Source organism: Salvelinus alpinus, chromosome 5, assembly GCF_045679555.1.
Source record: "Salvelinus alpinus chromosome 5, SLU_Salpinus.1, whole genome shotgun sequence".
Classification (NCBI taxonomy): Eukaryota; Metazoa; Chordata; class Actinopteri; order Salmoniformes; family Salmonidae; genus Salvelinus; species Salvelinus alpinus.
The window spans coordinates 67,854,701-67,877,209 of NC_092090.1; the positions used below are offsets into that span (position 1 = coordinate 67,854,701).

General features: G+C 44.5%; 1 protein-coding gene across 1 annotated transcript in view; it reads left to right on the top strand.

Annotated features, from left to right (window-relative positions):
* The window catches only part of LOC139576584 (uncharacterized), a 36,517-nt gene extending 19,490 nt beyond the window's left edge, over positions 1-17,027 (top strand). The window contains exons 2-7 of the mRNA XM_071402836.1: positions 4,534-5,546; positions 7,253-7,304; positions 10,635-10,770; positions 12,368-12,522; positions 14,952-15,191; positions 15,450-17,027. Of these exons, the coding sequence (XP_071258937.1) occupies positions 4,534-5,546; positions 7,253-7,304; positions 10,635-10,770; positions 12,368-12,522; positions 14,952-15,191; positions 15,450-16,163 (2,310 nt within the window). The 3' untranslated portion in view covers positions 16,164-17,027. The remainder of the gene's footprint in view (positions 1-4,533; positions 5,547-7,252; positions 7,305-10,634; positions 10,771-12,367; positions 12,523-14,951; positions 15,192-15,449) is intronic.
* The last annotated feature ends 5,482 nt before the right edge of the window (positions 17,028-22,509 follow it).

The window sequence follows — 22,509 nt, forward strand, 5'->3', positions numbered from 1 at the left end:
AGCCCCGAAACCTGAAGGATCTGGAGAAGGTCTGTATGGAGGAGTGGGCCAAAATCCCTGCTGCAGTGTGTGCAAACCTGGTCAAGAACTACAGGAAACGTCTGATCTCTGTAATTGCAAACAAAGGTTTCTGTACCAAATATTAAGTTCTGCTTTTCTGATGTATCAAATACTTATGTCATGCAATAAAATGCTAATTAATTACTTAAAAATCATACAATGTGATTTTCTGGATTTTTGTTTTAGATTCCGTCTCTCACAGTTGAAGTGTACCTATGATAAAAATTACACACCTCTACATACTTTGTAAGTAGGAAAACCTGCAAAATCGGCAGTGTATCAAATACTTGTTCTCCCCACTGTATATATATACAGTTGAAGTCGGAAGTTTACATACACCTCTTGCCACTGTATATACATTAGCCAGTTCTGAGACTCACTTAGATAATTCATTTGTTGATACAGCAGTAGCAATACAAGGATATAATATCTATAGAAGAAACAGGAATGCTTATGGGGAAGTGTTGCTGTATATATTCAGAGCCATATTTGTTTATTTTATTTAACCTTTATTTAGCAAGGCAAGTCAGTTAAGAACAAATTATTATTTACAATGACGGCCTGCCCATATCCCTGTAATGCTTAGAGAAGATCTTATGTCAAGTGTTATTGAAGTGTTGTGGTTCCAGGTTCACCTGGCACATCTAATGCATTTTATTTTGGGGTGTTGCTATAGGCCACCAAGTGCTACCAGTCAGTATCTAAATAATGTGTGAAATGCTTGATAATGTCTACTTTCCACTTTCTTGGGGACCTGAATATTGACTAGTTTTCATCAAGCTGTCCTCTCAAGTGGAAGCTTCTCACTGTAACCAGTGCCTGTAATCTGGTGCTGATGTATTAATCAACCTACCAGGGTGTTTACAAACACTACAAGAACAAGATCATCCACATGTATTGATCACGTTTACTAATACTGTAGAACTTTGTTCTTAAGCTGTATCTGTACACATTGGATGCAGTGATCACAATATAGTGGCTTTATCCAGTAAAGCCAAAGTTCCAAAAGCTGGGCCTAAAATAGTATATAAGAGATCATACAAAATATTTTGCTGTGACTCTTATGTGAATGATGTTTAAAAAAATTGTTGCTCTGGTGTGATTAATAAGGAGCATCCAGGCACTGCACCTGATGAATTTATGGTAAATTTTTGGTAAACATGCACCTGTTAAGAAACTGACTGTTAGAACTGTTAAGGCTCCATGGATTGATGAGGAATTGAAAAACTGTATGGTTGAAAGAGATGGGGCAAAAGGAGTGGCTAATAAGTCTGGCTGCACATCTGACTGGCTGAATTACTGGAAATTGAAAAAGTATGTGATTAAACTCAACAAAAAGAAGAACTGTATCCTGAAGCCAAGATCAATGATCTAAAGAGTGATGGAATTTTGTTTTGGAGTACTTCAAATGATATTATGGGCAGAAAGACTAATTCAACTCCCATCTTTCATCAAATCAAATGGCTTATTCATCACAAACATTTGATGTTGCCAATTATTTTAATGATTACTTCATTGGCAAAGTTGGCAGGCTTAGTCAGGAAATGCCAACAACGAACAGTAATCCATCATACTCATGTATAAACAAACTAATAATGAAAGAAAAGTATTGCAAGTTAGAATTTTGTATAGTTAGTGTGGGAGAGATGGGAAAATTATTGTTGTCGATCAATAATGACCAACCTCCTGGCATTGACAACTTAGATGGAAATCTACTGAGGATGGTAGCTGACTATAGCCACTCCTATCGGTCATATCTTTAATCTGAGCCTAGAGGAAAGTTTTTGTCTTCAGGTCTGGAGGGAAGCCAAAGTCATTCCGCTACCCAAGAGTAGTAAAGCGGCCTTTACTGGTTCTAACAGCAGGCCTATCAGCTTGCTGCCAGCTCTTAGCAAACTGTGTTTGACCAAATACAATGCTACTTCTCTGTAAACAAATTAACAACAGACTTTCAGCATGCTTATGGAGAAGGGCGCTCAACATGTACTGCAAGGACACAAATGACTGATGATTGGTTGAAAGAACTTGATAATAAGAAGATTGTGGGAGCTGTACTGTTAGATTTCAGTGTAGCCTTTTGATATTATTTACCATTATCTGTTGTTGAGAACTTATGTGTTATGACTTTTCAACCTCGGAACTGAATCCACAATATTGCAATCTATCTAATATAACTCAGAAGGTTTTCTTTAATGGAAGCTTCTCTGTCAAACATGTAACGTGTGGTGTACCGCAGGGCAGCTCTCTAGGCCCTCTACTATTTTCTATTTTTACCAATGCCCTGTCACTGCCATTTAAAAAAATATATGTGTGTCCATGTATGCGGATGATTCAACCATATACGCATCAGCAACCACAGTTAGGAAGTTACTGAAACCCTTAACAAATAGTTGCATTCTGTTTTGGAATGGGTGGCCAGTAATAAACTGGTCCTGAACATCTCTAAATCTAACAGCATTGTATTTCATACAAATCATTCCCTAAGTTCTAGACCTTGGTGTTACCTTAGATTGTAAACTGTCATGGTGAAAACATATAGATTCAATGGTTGTAAAGATGGGTTTGTCCATAATAAAGAGATGCTCTGCTTTTTGACACCACACTCCACAAAGCAAGTCCTGCAGGCTCTAGTTTTATCTTATCTTGATTATTGTCCAGTCATATGGTCAAGTGCTGCAAATATAGACCTAGTTAAGCTGTAGCTTGTCTAGAACAGAGCGGCACATCTTGCTCTTCATTGTAATCAGAGGGTTTATAAAAACTATGCATGCCAGTCTCTCTTGGCTAAGAGTTGAGGAAAGACTGACTGCGTCACTTCTTGTTTTTATAAGAAACATGAATGTGTTGTAAATTCTAAATTGTTTGCATTGTCAACTTACACACAGCACTGACACACACACCTACCCCACCTGACATGCCACCAGGGGTCTTTTCACAGTCGGTTTGAATTGAAGAGGGCAGTCCATAAGCGCAGACGAAGGCTATCAAGGATCTGGAAGATTTCTGTATGGTGGAATGGTCTAAGATCCCTCCCAATATGTTCTACAACTCATTTTAGAAAAATGCTCAGGGCCGTTATCCTTGCGAGGTGAGCTATTGAAAACAGGGGTGTCAATAATCTTGATCCCTACCTTTTTGGGGAAAACAAATATTGCTTGTTAAACAAAATCTCTTCCTCTAAGCAATTGTATTGTATAAAATAATATAATTTCTCCTTTTTTTGCATACAATGTAGCTCAGTATTTTAATTTATTTTTTCAGTCGTTTTTGCTCATTGTCAATGGCGGTAGGTCTGAAATGGATGACACAGAATACATTGGCTATGATGGTCAAGTGATCAAGACTATCACACCTCTGGGGTGATGTCAGCAATTACATTTATTCAATATTTTCATTGCATTCATGTGCTTTGAAAACTCCTGTTTCATCACTGTACAGAACACACACAGATATGTATGCCCATACTGCCCTTCTTCTCTCTGACCTGGCTGTGAGGATGCCAGCTGTATCAGCAATAGAGAGGCCTTTGAGTTGCACCTTTGAGTTGCAGTCAGAAGAAGGTTGGGTGAGGGAGGTACTGGGGCCAGACCTAGCAACAGCCCCTTTTATACAGTCATGATTGCAAAGTACATCTAGATTTGGCTTGTTAAAATAAACTGTCTGAAGGAATGCCTTTGATTAATGCACTCATATGGAGAGAGATGAGATGGTCCATGTAGCAGCAATCAAAGTGCCTGTCTGGCGTTGGTCGACCGCAGTGGTGCTGGTGCTCCTTTTACACACACACACACACACACACACACACACACACACACACACACACACACACACACCATGTCTAGAGTGCATTTTAAATGTGTTCCCAGCCTGTCCAGCCAGAGTACTAGTGTTGCCTGAAGGTAGGTTGGTTTGTTACCTGTCTGGTGGTGCTGGTTGAGCCCCAGGTGGGTCTTCGCTCTGTTCCCACAGTCCAGAACCTGAACCGAGAGGAAATCTCATAAACACACCACCCCCCCCCACAAAGGTCTGGACCTGAGCTCTGGGGCCCAGTGGCCCCAGCAAACACATCTGCCTCTGCTTAGCTAGGCTGAGGTTCCCCTCAATCGTCCACCCCTCACACCTGGGAAGCATTACAGCCAGCTCAGTGTGTTTGAAGAAATACCCTCCCCAGAGTTACCCAAGCACAGGCATGCAAGGCACCGCCACCGCTTTGATATACTGGCTGGCAGAGCAGGAGGGTTGAGTAGTTCAGGTCTGGATGCTTTTTGTTCTTTTGAGCCATTCTGAATTCCGCTCAACTGGGTTATTTGTTTAAAAGACAGACGTCATTTGTATTTCCAAGTTCTACACAAAAAAAGTCACAGATTTTCTGTAAGTTTGACAAGTGCTAGTATGTGTCGATCATTAGAGATGCTAGCATTTTAACGTACACTCACGTCCCCCTCACCAAGCCCCTGTATATTGTGATTGCAGGTCTACTTTGACTGTGGAGCGAAGGTGGATGTGGTGGACGTCCAAGGCCTCATCCTGTCTCCTGGTTTCCCCTATAACTACTCCTCAGGGAGCCACTGTGTCTGGCAGTTCTTTGTGCCCGTCGGCCACCAGCTCATACTGGAGATATTTGACTTTGACGTGTTCGAGAGTCACGACTCCGCCGCCCAGTACGCTGCCATCTCTGACTTGGAAGAGGTCAATGCTAACGATGGGGCGACTATCCCAACTGGGGGTCCCATCACTGATAAAGATGCCACTGTATCTCAGGCTCAGAATGTCACAGCGACAGCCTCCCGGTCCTCCTCCCAAAACGACAAAGTCATGCAGGTGGTGGTGCAAGAGCAGTCCACCAAGATGGAGATAGCCAAAGTCTCCAACTCTGCTAAAATGTCCACCTCTGATGCCACCTCTGACCGTGCCTCCCCACAGCCCCTCTCAGACCTCCTCCTACCAGGGGCCCATGCACCAGGAGAGAAGGCAATGAACTCAATCACCTCTCCTCTCCTCAGAGGCAACCCTGACCTGAACCCTAACCCCAGAGCATCAGCCCCAGACCAAGTCCTGGCTGTGGTTGTAGACGAGGCCACCACTCGGACCCCTCTGCTCCTCACAGACACGGACACAGAGTCAGTGAGCCCTGAGACCCAGCAGTCTGTGGTGGACGCATGCCCCCACGACGTCCTTTACATCTCGGACCTCCTCACCTTTTCCTCGCGTTTCTGCGGCTCCAACCGGCCCTCCAGCAGCCAGTTGGTGTTTGGCTCCAGCCAGGAGATGGTAGAGGTCATCATGGAGTTGATCACCACCACCCACTGGGGCCGCGGCTTCGCCCTGCTCTTTTACTACCACAACCGGACAGAACCGGGTGGAGATGACCCCCGGCATGCCTACGCCCCTGCCGGGGCCAGCAAAATAGACACTCTGCTGGCCGCCATGAGTGGAGCAGCCTTCTTTGCCATGGTGCTCACCAGCGCTCTGTGTATTATATTCAGGTATGTAAAAGCATGCAGAGAAAGTTATTGTGATATGATAGCCCTTTGTCACACACGTGTTGTGCTATAAATAGGTTTCCCTGACTCCCTGAGATCAAACCAGCGCTTGAGAGAATTGTGCCAGAACATCCTTTTGTCCTACACGCCTTGTGATGGCTTTCCCTATTGACTCCCAGAGACATACTGTTCTCAAACATAAACAAACAAGACAGTGCACAATGGAAATGATTGTCCCTTTATGAGCCTTGTGGGTCACCTGTGCAACATCTTCAGGTACAGTAAAGCAGGGCATGCAGAAAGAATGGAGTCATAAATATACCTTTGTCAGACATGTTTTGTGCTATAAATACATTTCCCTGTCAACCTAACATAAACAAGACCGTGCACATTCTGCACAATGGGAAAAATTGTCCTTTTATTTCTTTGTCACCCAAGGAAACTGGCACAGTGCTTTTCCTTTGAGAGAGCGCAACCGTTGGGTCTTTGATGTTGGCCAGTGTGACAAAGTTTCCTCCCATGAATGAGATGGTAGCCATGAATGGGATAGTCTGCCAGTCAGTCCTCCTCCAGCACACAGTGTGGTGCTGCTGCAGTGGATGGGCTGGCTGTTGACTCAGCTGGAGGCCTTGGTCGGTCCCTGACTTGATCCAGTGAAAGGCAGGGTTCGACTGTAGCTGCCCTTATGTGCCGCATTGTCACCATTACAGAGAGAGAGCGCGTGAGCAAGAGAGGGCCGTTCGAGGTGCAGCACCTGGCATCGATTCCAACGGACAAAGAGAAACGCAGCCATACAAAAGCGAGCGGAGGGAAAACGAGGAGAGCGGAGAAAGGACCTCATACTGCTGTGCTATGAGCCTCTGTCCCGTCGAGGTGCCATTGTAGTTTTATACAGAACAAGAACAACATATTAAAAGGTGTAATTTACAGGTTGTTCCCTCGGTCAATCCCGTGAGGAGACAACATTAGTGCATGTGTCAGTTTTCGCAGGGTGTAATATCATTTATGCCAGGTAACTAAATGAGCATCACTGTTTAATCTACTGTCCTGATTCCCATCTAGTTCCCCCCAGGAAGGTTCAAATTCCCGTAAAGATAAACCCCCTTGCATCCCCCATGAATGTCGGAGAGAAGTTAAAGGTGTATTAGTCTCGTCCTGGGGCCATGTTTTTAATTGTGCCAAAAATTGATACACAAAAGCATTTAGATCTGTTATTGAGCAGAATCAGTTTAAGTCAACCCTTTCACTGTTATGTTGACATTATCCAGTGAAAATTCCCTTATTGGTATGTCTTTATACTGATGCCTTTATAGTGAGACCACCCCAGATAGTGTAGTTTATGGCATTACATGGGTTTAGCTACTAGAGCCGTCCTTGAGAGAAACAACCGAGGGCAAGTTTAGGCTGTTTGCATGTAGTGAGTCAGCGAGCTAGACTCTGATTATGTTTGGAAGAAAAACTTCAGTGAAGGCAATCTAATCTGTTCCAGTTTCTAATTGTGGGAGAATGTTCATTTTGTACATTTTTGGTCAAATTTGGAGAGCAGTTGCTCAAAATAAGTCAAGCTTTCACAAATAGCATGAAAGAGAATGTCGCCAAAAGTCAAGAAAGTAAACAACATACATAAAAGAAAGTATGCTAATGGGTTTCAAAGATATGTTAAACAGTCAAACACAACTGAAATGTTTGGGATCTCTTTTGTTTTCCAGACCTAAACTATGTCCGAAAAGAGCCAGCTCCTGCTCATCCAACAACTCTGAGGTAAACGGATAAAGACCCCTGTCTGTCTGACTGTCCAGACATTCCTTTGTAAGCTAGCTTCTGACTGGGATCAGGGAACATTTCCTTCATATCCTCTAGACCAGGGATGGGCAACTTTGATGGGGGTTGGTGCCACAAAATAAAACTGAGAAAAAATGTCCTGCAATTCTACACATTTTGCCATGGGACAGAGAGAAAAATGTGCAGTTCTACAGCTAATTTCCTGCAATTAAGAAAAAATCAATAGGGTGGAGAGAAATGTTTGCAGTTTTTAATATTATATCTGAGTGAGAGTCACTAACAAATTCAATGGGGGCCTCCTTGGTTGGTAATTCGACCAGGATTACAAAGTTTAGATAGCTGACATGGGCTGAGTGATTATACAGTGCATTTGGAAAGTATTCAGACCCCTTGACTTTTTCCACATTTGTTACGTTACAGCCTTATTTTAAAATGTATTAAACATTTATTTTCTCATCACAATACCCCATAATGACAAAGCAAAAATAGGTTTTTAAACATTTCTGCAAATGTAAAAAATAAATATATTGAAATATCACATTAACATAAGTGTTCAGACCCTTTACTCAGTACTTTGTTGAAGCACCTTTGGCAGCGATTACAGCCTTGAGTCTTCTTGGGTACGACGCTGCAAGCTTGGTACACTTGTATTTGGGGAGTTTCTCCCATTCTTCTCTGCTGATCCTCTCAAGCTCTGTCAGGTTGGATGGGGAGCGTCGCTGCACAGCTATTTTCAGGTCTCTCCAGAGATATTCGTTCGGGTTCAAGTAAGGCCTTTGGCTGGTCCACTCAAGGACATTCAGAGACTTGTCCCAGAGCCACTCCTGTGTTGTCTTGACTGTGTGCTTAGGGTTTTTGTCCTGAGCGCTCTGGAGCAGGTTTTCCTCGAGGAACTTTCTGTGCTTTGCTCTGTTCATCTTTTCCTCCATCCTGACTAGTCTCCCAGTCGCTGCTGCTGAAAAACATCCCCACAGCATGATGCTGCCACCCATGCTTCACCATAAGGAGGGTGCCAGGTTTCCTCCAGACACGACGCTTGGCATTCAGTCCAAAGAGTTCAATCTTGGATTCCTTTATGTGCCTTTTGGCACACTCTAAACGGGCTGTCATGTCCTTTTACAGAGGAGTGGCTTCCGTCTGGCCACTCTACCATAAAGACCTGATTGGTGGAGTGCTGCAGAGATGGTTGTCCTTCTGGAAAGTTCTCTCATCTCCACAGAAAAACTCTGGAGCTCTGTCAGTGACCTTCGGGTTCTTGGTCACCTCCCTGACCAAGGCCCTTCTCCCCCGATTGCTCAGTTTGGCTGGGCGGCCAGCTCTAGGAAGAGTCTTGGTGGTTCCAGACTTCTTCCATTTAAGAATGATCTAGGCCACTGTGTTCTTGGGGACCTTCAATGCTGCAGAAATGTTTTGGTACCCTTCCCCAGATCTGTGCCTCGACACAAACCTGTCTCGGAGCTCTACGGGCAATTCCTTCGACCTCATGGCTTGTTTTTTTCTCTGACATGCACTGTCAACTGTGGGACCTTATATAGACAGGTGTGTTCCTTTCCAAATCATGTCCAATCAATTCAATTTACCAAACGTGGACTCCAATCAAGTTGTAGAAACATCAAGGAGGGTCAATGGAAACAGGATGCACCTGAGGTCAATTTCGAGTCTCATAGCAAAGGGTCTGAATACTTATGTAAATATGGTATTTGTTTTTTATTTTTCAAATCGTCAAACATTTCTATAAACCTGTTTTTGCTTTCTTATTATGGGGTATTGTGTGTAGATTGATGAGGGAAACAAATAATTTAATCAGTTTTAGAATAAGGCTGTAACTTAACAAAATGTGGAAAAAGGGAAGGGGTCTGAATACTTTACGAATGCACTGTATATACTGAACAAAAATATATAAACGTAACATGCAACAATTCCAAAGATTTTACTTTAAGATTTCATATAAGGAAACCAGTCAATTGGAAGAAATTCATTTGGCCCTAATCTATGGATTTCACAGGACTGGGCACCAGGCCCAGCCAATCAGAATGAGTTTTTCACCACAAAAGGGCTTTATTACAGACAGAAAATACTCGTCAGCACCCCGACCCACTACCTCGTCAGACAATCCCGTAGGTGAAGAAGCCGGATGTGGAGGTCCTGAGCTAGTGTGGTTACGTGTGGTTACACGTGGTCTGCGGTTGTGAGACTGGTTGGACGTACTGACAAATTCTCTAAAATGACATTGGAGGTGGCTTATGGTCGAGAAATTAACATTCAAATATCTGGAAACAGATCTGGTGGACATTCCTGCAATCAGCATGCCAATTGCACACTCCCTCAACTTGAGACATCTGTGGCATTGTGTTGCATGACAAAACTGCACATTTTAGTGACCTTTTATTGTCCCCAGCACAAGGTACACCTGAGTAATGATCATGCTGTTTAATCAGCTTCTTGATATGTCACACCTGTCAGGTGGATGGATTATCTTGACAAAGGATAAAATGCTCACCAACAGGGATGTAAACACATTTGTGCACAACATTTGAGAGAAGTAAGCTTTTTGTGCGTATGGAACATTTCTGGGCTCTTTTATTTCAGCCCATGAAACATGGGAACAGCACTTTACATGTTGCATTTCTATTTTTGTTGTGTGTTTTATTTATATATATATAATACAAAAATGTAACTGCACCTTGCATTCTACTATTCTAACTCTCAATAGTAAGTTAAGATCCCGACTGAGTTAAAAAAATGAATAAATCCCCAACCCCCCCAACATTTCCCCCGGGGGGGGGGGAATTGATCCACAGGCCTACAAAAGGGGGGCCATGCAGCCCGCAGGTTGCCAATCCCTGCTCTAGACTACAGACACGGGAGCAAAAACAAATACACTACACTGGCCTGGTGCTCTTGTTGTCCAAATTCTCCCATGCAGGGCAAGCAGCCCCAGAGGTAGACAGGTTCACTAAAGGTCAGACTGACTGACTCCCTTATAAAGCAGAACTGGACAAGTTACACTTCCCTATTTTCTAGTCATGAGATGAATTTGTAATTGAGTTGTCAAAATGTGTCCATCTGGGATTGAATTTTAGAAAGGAGCAAAACAGTCCTACACAAGTTCTGGCCACTTTAAGTATCTTATTGCCACTGGATCATTATACTGACTGGGTATCAAAACATTTTATTAATTGACAAGAACAACTTCAGTTCATATGGCTGTATTTCATAGTGTTGTGCAGCCCTACTCCGTTGGTGTATGTGGAGTGGCAGGCATGTGTAGTAGTACTTGCTGACTCTAAACTGTACTGACTGCTGTAGGTGCAGGAGGGAGTGCAGAACTCTGGAGCTGATGTCCGTGAGCTGCAGCTGGTGGCTCCTAATCAGCCCGGCCTGGAGGTCCCTTGCCCTGCAGAGAACGACAACAACAACCACTCTCTCAGTCTCACACACAGAGGTGGGTATGCGCAAGCGGGCAGGCTCACATGCACACGTGCGCACACACACACACACACACACAAAACACACACACTCCATCTACTTTCTCTCTCCCTCTAACACTCCCCTGTTTTTCCCTCTCTGCTTGTGCTCCAGCCGCCTAGCCTAGTCTAGTCAATCCCCCTCGCGCCCCCTCTCTCTCCATGATCGAGGGGTACCTCTGGGGTGTTTGGTCTGGTTCCAACCTGGCTGACAATGACTTTATCTGCCCCTAAACTGAATTTACATGTTCAGCGTAAATGAGACACTTATTTCATTATCCTCTGAAACTATGACAGAAAAAAGGTACACCGGGTCTGACTATCAGATCTCCAACACACAGTAATAGAGCTGCCAGGATTCTACCACATACTGAATTATCTCATGGTGTCATGGCCATAGAATGGCTCTAATCGGGTGTAAAACATACATCCCGCGAGGGGGTCCAATCCGGCCCGTGGGTGGTTTAAAAAAACAAACCATTTTATTTTTTTTTGAGGTGGGGGGGGAAACAAACTCGATATACTTAAAAACTACTATAACCAAATCAAAATTCTGGAGAAATTATAATGGACCTACATTCATACAGTTTCTTGACTGTGTCCAGCTTGCTAATAATCACCTAAATGTAAGCTAGACAGTCGGGGAGCATCGAAAATTCCAAAATCTATGGATGGAGGACATATTTTTTTCAAATTTTGACAGCGAGGAAATATTTTAAAAAATGTCAGTGCGTCCCTCCAAACCTTGTTGAATACTGAATGCGGACCCCGGGGCAAAATGATTTTGACACCTGAATGATAGCTCAAAATATGTCAAACAAAAACTTCTGAAGTAATGTCTAATACAGGTGCATAGAAGAAACGTTGTGTAGTAAAATTCACCAACACAGCTCATAATATGTGAAATCATTAAGGTATTCTGTGTGCTCAGTAGCTGCAAATACAGTATTTAATCAATAACCTATATGAAAGGAAGTTGGCTGCAACATTGTACTGTCCACGTAGTATCTTCCTGGGGTCATTTGAGTGTATTTCTTCTCTTATAAAAAATTATCAGATTGTGTGGGAATATGCAAGGCCAGCTTGTAGTGGATGTAGCTGAGTGAATGGGAGGTGCAGCATTTAGAAGTCTCAACGGAAAATTGCTTTAGTTTTGGAGTAACACTGGGTTTATCCCAGAACAATCCAAATTCTCGCTCATTGTAGCTGATCCCACAGAGAGATTTACAGGTCGTGACATTTAACCTATATAACAGCGTGGGAGCATTGGGAACACCATGTTTCTCCTCTCGCTGAGTTCAACCATGTCACTATGAGTTAACAGGAATATGAGTGGACAAGTACAGTGGCTTCACAGTGTACTGGGTGCACAGTGCAGTAATTTACAGTAGCCTATGGAGACCAATCTGTAACATTCCATTTCAAGTGCTCTTTTAGGGACAAGCAGTGGAAATTATCATAAGCTAAGGTGCAATACATCTGACTGTTGTGCCTTCAATGTAGCAATGTTTTAATTGTAGGCTATCACCATACAAGTAAGTGATTAATAAAACCACTTTCCCATTTCTTTCCCAGGTTCACCAGGCAGTGTTGGTGGTGATATGTCCCAGCATGCTGAAGTGGACCTCTCATCCAATGGTCTCACGGAATTGGACTTGGGGACAGATGAGGTGTTTATCATTTCGTCTGTGCCTAGTCCAAGCGGCAGACTGCCGTTCTCGGCCCACACGGTAAGGAGTGAGGCAAGGCAGGCGAGGACCCACAGTGGTGCCAAGGCAGTAGAGGGAACCCAGGCTAGGACCCATGGTGGTGCTTTTCTAAAGGGTGACACCCAGGCAGTAGCATGGAACCCAGGCTAGGATCCATGGTGGTGCCCTCTTCTAGGGGTGACACCCAGGCAGTAGCAGGGTACCCAGGCTAGGATCCATGGTGGTGCCCTCTTCTAGGGGTGACACCCAGGCAGTAGAGAGAACCCAGGCTAGGACCCGCTCTAGGGGTGGGTGACACCAATGCAGAAGGCTACATCCTGCCAAGTATTTTTCCTTGAATCTGCAACCCTCTGCTGGTAATAGCTATGAACCTCACCGCCTGGTGGTCGAGGTGTCAGGGTATAGAAACACAGTGGCAGGAGATTGGCGGTAGGATACGGTTTGACACAGCATTTTTGATTGTGCTCTATTGGAATAAGAGTTGGCATAAGGCAGGCCTGGCAGCTATTAGGAAGCTGGCGTGCTTTCCTGCAGCCTAGCCTAATGGATGTATTATCTGAGAAGCCAGTTTCCCAGCTCCAATTCTCTCTCTCTGTGTGTAAGTGTGTGTGTGTTCATGCGCATTTGCGCGCTGTGGTGCGTTGCTGTGTGTGTGGTCTGTATGTGTACATGTTAATTTGCCTTTTTGTGCAGATTGTGTGTATGTACATATTTGTTCAGACTGATGATTGGAAGGACTCGCACAGGAAATCCGTCCAGAGCCTTATCCGTTTATGTAACTAGCTAGATGGAACTCCCGTTAATTTCTTGTGGAAAAACGACATGAACATAAATGGTACCTTAGATCGGTCATGATACAACGGGATGTGTGAGATCACGAGCAGCATTAGTTCCAGTGCTTGTGTTTTTCGTCACTGGTTATTTGGACAAATCACAATTTCACAAGTTTTATCATCTTTAGAATTTCAGAAGGAGAGGGGACATTTGGCCTATAAACTTGCACTTAACTCGTAAAGAGAGATGGTGGAGCTCTTCATTCTGGTTCCGATCCTCGTTCTCTCTCTCCTGGGTTAACCAAGATTACTCTTGTGTAAAATATTTTAATTGAGTGTATTTTGCAGGTGAGTAGTTTGCATGCGCCATGACAGTTAACGTTAGCAATACAAGCTAACACCCACTGACTGGCTGTGGCTAAAATGAGCCCAACTATCTGTGTTTGCACTGTGTCTAACTCTGTCATGTTTCCGAGGCGATTATTTTTCACGCTCAATTCCCGTCGCCTACACAAACTCGTGATTTGTTGGGAGAGTTGTGTGTCTGAAGAGCACTCTCCCCGAAATGGCCAAGTAAATCTGACATGATCCCCAGACCTAGTGCTGTTTCCCTAGGTCTAGGATTTCTGAGACAAGGTGTGGGTGGTAATACGGGGCTCTGTTTCACATCTGGGGCGGCTTATCCTCCACCTTTTTGCCCAAACTGCAACAAGTTGCCATTGTGTGGGGGGCTTTTGTGGTGAGCAGGGCACTTCATTTAAAACCTTCCTAATTCTTGTCTAGACTAAGCGAGCTGTGAGTGATTCTGTATAAGGATTATCTGGTTCTTTCTGAGAGGAGCAACCGCTAACCCCCCCAAAACCTTACCACAAACCTTCCCCCTATCCTGATTAACTTGCTGAATAATGAGGGGGGATATGTGACTAATGTGCCCTTCACCCCTGACCTGCCATTCCTATTAGTGAGACACCTACTGTATAGCCCTAGGCCCGCATTCACAAATACTCTGAGTAGGTCCTACCTGTCCATATAATTGTACTCATTATGATCTAAAAGGCTAAACTGATCCTATAATCAGCAGTCATATCTGAGAAGCTTTGTGAATATGGTTCCAGGAATCACTGACTGCACCCACTACCAGGCAAGCAGCACTTGTTTTGGATTACATGCCTGATTACATGGTTTGCTTGCTGCCCTTTTAGGTCAACGGCAATTGGAGGAGCAGTCCAGCACTTGAATATAATGCGACCTCTGATACAAGCAAGCTATTTTATTAGTGATCATTTCTTGTGAATGAGTCACATTCACACTCTGATGCCACTGGCGGAGAAAACTCCATTGACTGAGGGCTTAAGTCAGTTAAATACACATTGTATTTAAGCAGTGTTTTTCCCATGGTCAAATAAATTATAGAATAATCACAGGTAGATGCTTTCAGTCTCCAGAATAAGAAGTGTGTGCGTTCCATGGCACTAAATTGTAAACTAAGACGCTGTGTAAACATTGCTACAGTGGGTTCGAGAGGTTCTACTCTTTCAGATGCTTCCAGTTTTCCAACTAAGAAGTCTGTTTGTTTACAAACTACTGTAGGCCTACTCCACATGCACACATATACTGCATGCCGGGTTTGATTGAATTCCTTATGATTTGGTTGTTGTCTCTCTCCCCTCTCGGCAGCGGGAGAGGTTCCTGAGGCACAGTGACACCGGCCCTGGCCCTGTGACTGACTGGCCCTCTCCAGACCCGGCTGCCTCCCCCACAGAGACCCGGGCTGCCCAGGATGGCAGTGCCAGCTGTGCCCGGCCCCGGGCCTGGAGCGTCCGTACCTTCCAGGATTTCCTCCCTCCACTGCCCCAGTTACACAAGAAGTGGTGCAGTTGGAACTCCACCAGTCCCTTCACTAAGCTGGTGGACAGCGTTAGTAGCTATTATGTTATTGGTTATTCAGCAGTACTGTTGAATAATAGTTCAACCATCATATACTATATTTCTTTACGTTTACATCTTGGTTATTTAGCAGACGCTCTTACCCAGAGCGACTTACATTACTGTATGTTTGTCAGTGAATTATTATTTTTTTGCACATTTTTCATTACTCCGATGCATAATAAATAAACCATGAATGTTGGGTTGCACTGCAGAGGGATATGTGTTGACTAGATGTTGTTCCCCCAGGCACCATCCAGCTTTGTGTCAGACTGCCGTGGGGAGAACAGCAGGAAGGTGTTTTCCGACCCCCAGTTGGAGGCCCAGAACGACAGTAACGCCTCTGACTCCTCCATGAGTAACGCCTCGTACCCCTTCACTCAGCTAGCCCAGCGCCGCCTCAACTCCACGAGCAACCTTCGGCGCTCCCGCTTCACCGGGACCTGCTTTGGCCTGCTCTCTGGGTCCAGCCCCTCAAACAGCACCAAGGCCCCCGGGGGCAAACACCTCCCGGCTTCTCCGTCCGAGCCCATTAACAACCCCGCTGGGCATTGTGTGATTTCCCGCGATTTCCCAGCGGAGAGCGACCACGTCAGTGTCCCTGTGTTTGCCATCTGTGAGGAGGAGGACCGTCAGCCCCTGGTCCTGGCTGAGCACCTGGGCCAGTCCCCCATGCTGAACGGACTGAGCCGGGGGCCGTACGAGGGGAAGGAGCCCGCCAGTGGAGGCCCCAACCCTGGCCCCCAGAGCCCAGCCAACGGCCCCCTCCTCCAGAGGGGGAGGCCATGGGGGAGTCAGGCCTCAGGAGGGACCAGTCCTTACCCTCTCCCCTCTGACTCACCCACTGCCGCCTACACCACCGAGTCAAAGTCTGCCTTCGTGCAAAGCACAGCCGATCATATCCAGATGCCTTCCCTCAGCCAATCAACAGTGCCATGCAGTGTGACGGGCAAGGAGATGTGACAGTCCAGCATCCAGCCCATGTGACAGGAGAGTGGACAGAGAGCATGGAATCCTGGGTTGGCCGAGCAAAGCAATAATTAACTATTTTTAGTTCCACTTTTGTCAAATGCAAAACTTATCTCTTTGATTACTGAAATCAACTTTTTATATGAAATTTCTACATTCTAAAAGTCAGTTGCTTCATGGTGACAAATTGGATGTTTTCATACTAGTAACCACAATATATTTTTTTATCAAGTTAAAACCGCTTCATCAATATATGCTGTATACCACACCAAGGCTTTTTCAGCTTCGGTATAATTTGTTTAAAAAATGAAACTTGAAATAATATTGAATATGGATGTTAACAAACTTGCTAGTAATTTCCAAGAGCACTTCATTTCACAACTCATCTGAGCACTTTTGTACCAGTTAATCGTTTTGATACTTTAAATCAAATTATTAAACATAAGCACTTTCAACTCAATAGCTCACTCATGCTTGTGGATTTTGTGCTGCATTGTGCCAACTTCTGCCTTTTGTCCAACAACCATGGGCCTCGAAGCATTGAATTCTAATAGCACCACAAAGCTTCATGGGGACTGTATACTACTGCTCTGTGCCCTCTAGTGTTAAAATGATATAGATCACACACATTATATTAACCTCAACGCTACAACAATGTATACAAAATGTATATAAAAGGGAATTGATCATTGTAAAAAGAAAGAAAAAAAACTGACAAATGCCGTAACTAACATTCAATAGAAGTAAGCATATGACTAGCTATAAAGATAAATGTTGCAATTTGTAACCTAGAAAATAAATAGGGTTGGTGGGAATTTGTGCAAAGAACTTTTAATAAAAGGTTGTTATCTACATGAATTGCTGCTTCAGTTCTTGATCATTTGATGTCAGCAGAAAGTAATAAGTAGCAAGTCATGCATCTTACATCCGTTTTACCTCGTTTCTACCAGCATGTCACGTGCAACCTGAGGGGGAGAAAAAACCTCAAGACCACCTTTACTCCACACACAGATGCATACAAAGCTCTCCCCCGCACTCTATTTGTCAAATCTGACCATAATTCTATCCTCCTGATTCCTGCTTACAAGCAAAAACTAAAGCAGGAAGTACCAGTGACTCGATCAATACGGAAGTGGCCGGATGACGCAGATGCTACAGGACTGTTTTGCTAGCACAGACTGGAATGTGTTCCGGGATTCATCAAATGGCATTGAGCAGTATACCACCTCAGTCATCGGCTTCATCAATAAGTGCATCGACGACGTCGTCCACACAGGGACTGTATGTACAACCAGAAGCCATGGATTACAGGCAACAACCGCATCGAGCTAAAGGCTAGAGCTGCCGCTTTCAAGTAGCGGGACACTAATCCGGACGCTTATAAGAAATCCCACTATGCCCTCAGACGAACCATCAAACAAGCAAAGCATCAATACAGGGTTAAGATTGAATCCTACTACACCGGCTCTGATGCTTGTCGGATGTGGCAAAACTATTGCGGACTACAAAGGGAAATCCAAAACGCGAGCTGCCCAGTGACGCAAGCCTACCAGATGAGCTAAATGCCTTTTATGCTCGCTTCGAGGCAAGCAACACTGAAACATGCATGAGAGCACCAGCTGTTCTGGACGACTGTGTTATAACGCTCTCTGTAGCTGATGTGAGCAAGACCTTTAAAACAGGTCAACATTCACAAAGCCGAGGGGCCAGATGGATTACCAGGACGTATACTCAAAGCATGCGTGGACCAACTGGCAAGTGTCTTCAAGTGTCTGAAATTTTCAACCTCTCCCTGATCGAATCTGTAATACCTACATGTTTCAAGCAGACCATCATAGTCCCTGTGCCCAAGGAAGCGAAGGTAACCTGCCTAAATGATTACTGTCAGTAGCCATGAAGTGCTTTGAAAGGCTGGTCATGGCTCACATCAACAGCATCCTCCCAGATACCCTAGACCCACTCCAATTAGCATACCCCCCCAACAGATCCACAGATGACGCAATCTCAATCGCACTCCACACTGCCCTTTCCCACCTGGACAAAAGGAACACCTATGTGAGAATGTTGTTCATTGACTACATCTCAGCGTTCAATACCATAGTGCCCACAAAGCTCATCACTAAGCTAAGGACCCTGGGACTAAACACCCTCTGCAATTGGATCCTGGACTTCCTGATGGGCCGCCCCCAGATGGTAAGGGTAGGCAACAACACGTATGCCATGCTGATGCTCAACACGGGGTCCCCTCCTGAACTCCCTGTTCACCCACGACTCCAACACCATTATTAAGTTTGCTGACGACACAGTGGTGAGCCTGATCACCGACAACGATGAGACAGCCTATAGGGAGGAGGTCAGAGATCTGGCAGTCTGGTGCCAGGACGACAACCTCCCCCTCAATGTGAGCAAGACAAAGGAGATGATCGTGGACTACAGGAAAAGGCGGGCCGAACAGGCCCCCATTAACATCGACGGGGTTGTAGTGGAGCGGGTCGAGAGTTAAGTTCCTTGGTGTTCACATCACCAACGAACTATCATGGTCCAACCACACCAAGACAGTCGTGAAGAGGGAACGACAACACCTTTCCCCTTTCAGGAGACTGAAAAGATCTGGCATGGGTCCCCAGATCCTCAAAAAGTTCTACAGCTGCACCATCGAGAGCATCCTGACCGGTTACATCAGCGCCTGGTATGGTAACTGCTCAGCATATGATCATAAGGCGCTACAGAGGGTAGTGCGAACGGCCCAGTACATCACTGGGGCCAAGCTTCCTGCAATCCAGGACCTATATAATAAGCGGTGTCAGAGGAAAGCCCATGAAATTGTCAAAGACTCCAGTCACCCAAGTCATAGACACTTTTCTCTGCTACCGCACAGCAAGCGGTACCGGAGTGCCAAATCTAGGTCCAAAAGGCTCCTTAACAGCTTCTACTCCCAAGCCATAAGCCTGCTTAACAATTAATCAAATGGCCACCAGACTATTTACATTGACACCACCCATTAGTTTTTTTTTTACACTGCTGCTACTCACTGTTTTCTATGCATTGTCACTTCACCCCTACCTACATGTACCAATTACCTCAACTGTCATTCTAACTGGCATTACTAAATGTGATAGTCATGTTAAAATAAAATACCTAACAACAACATTTTATCAGCCATCTTCCTCAAACGAAGGGATGATGACGCAATCGGAGGAATCTGATTTCATTGGTCCTCAACTCTCTGCTCCTTGTTGGCAGGGGTAATAAATGGCAAGTGTACTAATTTGGTAATAAAAATATAATTTTTTTATGTTTTCATTTAGAAAAGTGCTACCTCACCCGCATCACCCTTACTTCCCGTGGCTCTGGACGTATGTCGTATAGGGCTCAGGTCTATGGACGTATGTAGTATAGGACTCAGATATATATTTTTTAAAAGCAACTTTCACGCCTGAGGGCCAGAGTTGTGTTCCCCTGCATTAAACGTAACTATTGAATCCATTCAGCGATAGAAATTGAAAGGCAATGTTTGTGGAGACGGCATTCATGGTAAACACTGCATATGTTGACGCAATAGGAAATTACCTTTACATTTCAATCGTGCTATAGCACTCCACTTCTGCGATACAGATTGAATCAAGCCTTGAGTGTTGCTCTACATGCCTATTCAATCAGTCCTCCACTTCTTAGAATCTATTAAACGAAGTACAGACGGGTTTGTTCTGAATGTCTTCGTGGGGGATTTCATGAGGTAGAATGAAACTTACCTCGGCCAGCCCTTTTTTACTTACTAACTGGTCATACTGTTAGTACAGATCAGCTTGGTCCAGACACCATCACAAAGTGAGTAAATATTTGCCCTAGAATACATAGTTTCTCTCAGAGAATGCAAAGCACCCCCCCAAAGCCTCCTTAACACCAATTCCGGATCGGCGGTTCGCACTGTTGTTGGCTTAGGGTGCCCAGATCCTCCTGTTAGAAATAATTAAGGTTCAGCTCTGCTGTGGGGAGGGATCGGCTGGCTGGGGAAGGTTGTGCTGAGCTAGGGCCTGAGCCTCTCAGGAATGCCACAGTGTGAACCCACAACAGGGAAACCACGACTTAAGACCACAAATTAAGACATGAGCTAAGGGCCTCGGGCAGAAAGCGGGCCCATTATTTGTCCCCCTTTATCTCCACCCCAAAAAACATGGGTGCGGGTGTGTAAATATTGCCACTAAACAGTCATTACAATGAAGGTATATCGTTAGGTTACATACAGTGCATTCGGAAAGTATTCAGACCCCTTGAATTTTCACATTGTTACATTACAGCCTTATTCTAAAACTGATTAAATAGTTTTTTTCCCCCTTCAACCTACATATAATACCCCATAATGACATAGCAAAAACAGGTTTTTAGAAATGTTTGCAAATTTATTACAAATAAACTGAAATTACATTTACAGAAGTATTTAGACCCTTTACTCAGTACTTTGTTGAAGCACCTTTTGGCAGCGATTACATTCTTGAGTCTTCTTGGGTATGACTCTACAAGCTTGGCACACCTGTATTGGGGGAGTTTCTCCCATTCTTCTCTGCAGATCCTCTCAAGCTCTTGTCAGGTTTGATAGGGAGCATTGCTGCACAGCTATTTTCAGATGCTCGATCGGGTTCAAGTCCGGGCCACTCAAGGACATTGAGACTTCCCCCGAAGCCACCCCTGCGGTCTTGGCTGTGTGCTTAGGGTCGCTGTCGTGTTGGAAGGTGCTCCGTTGATTATTTCCCTCGATCCTGACTAGTCTCCCAGTCGCTGCTGCGGAAAAACATCCCCATGCTTCATCGTAGGGATGGTGCCAGGTTTCCTCGTGACGTGACGCTTGGCATTCAGGCCAAAGAGTTCAATCTTGGTTTAATCAGACCAGAGAATCTTGTTTCTCATGGTCTGAAAGTCCTTCAGGTGCCTTTTGGCAAACTCCAAGTGGGCTGTCATGTGCCTTTTACTGAGGATTGGCTTCCATCTACCATAAAGGCCTGATTGGTGGAGTGCTGCAGTGATGGGAGAATCTTCCAGAAGGACAACCATCTCCACAGAGTAACTCTGGAGTTCTGTCAGAGTGACCATAGGGTTCTTGGTCACCTGTCTCCCTGACCAAGGCTCTTCTCCCCCGATTGCTCAGTTTGGCCGGGCGGCCAGCTCTAGGAAGAGTCTTGGTGGTTCCAAATTTATTCCATTTAAGAACGATGGAGGCCACTGCTCTTGTGGACCTTCAATGCTGCAGACGTTCTTTGGCACCCTTTCCCAGATCTGTGCCTCAGAACTCTACAGACAATTGCTTCAACCTCATGCCTTGGTTTATTTCTCTGACATGCACTGTCAACTGTGGGACCTTATAAAGACAGGTGTGTGCCTTTCCAAATCATGTCCATTCAATTGAATTTACCACAGGTGGACTCCAAGTTGTAGAAACATCGCTTGGATGACGAATGGGAAACAGGATGCACCTGAGCTTAATCGAGTTCAAGTTTTTAAAATGTTTAATACATTTTATACAAACAGTTTTTGCTTTGTCATTGAGGTATTGTGTGTAGATTGAGGGGGGGAAAAAATATTTTTATCCATTTTAGAATAAGGCTAACATAACATGTGGAAAGTCAAGGGGTCTGAATACTTTCCAAATGCACTGTAGGTAGAGTTACAGCACCAATCCCGAGTTTCACACACATTGATTGCACAAGGACGTTTCTCAACGGATGCCGTAATAGAGAATAAAAGACCCGAGTTGTATTCTCCACCTTTTCTGCAGTGCTTATTACAGTTCAGCTTGGGGCTGGGATTCAAACAAACACAAAAGGACCAGTAAACTGTGATAGACTAAGATAATATCTGCTTGAGCAGACAGACATCTGTGGCCTTTACAGCTAATTTAATCTCCATGAATGTTTGGGAAATTGCCTTCAATCTATCGCTGTGCACAGGTCATTAATCTGTGTTTGAATCCCCACATAATTGTAATCGTGTGTCATCAAAAGAACAGTTGGGTGCCGATCGCGGGTTATGGGCATTGCAGCTTTTAAAAGGCAATTTCCGATTGAGCCGACATATGCAGCGTTTACCGTTAATGGGATCTCCGCGAACATTGCTTTTAAAACCCGCAATGCCTATAACCCACAATCAGATTGAATCCCAGCCTAAATGTTCAAATGAGTGATTCAAATTGTTCAATGTGTGCGAGCTGAATTAGAAGCAAATAACCCTCAAAGCTAGTCTTGCTTGTAAAACAGATCTAACAGTTTGGACATTCTACTTTTTCCATCTTAAATCAATGTTGTAATTTAATGTCACAATTTACAAAAATCGAATTTTACAATTGATA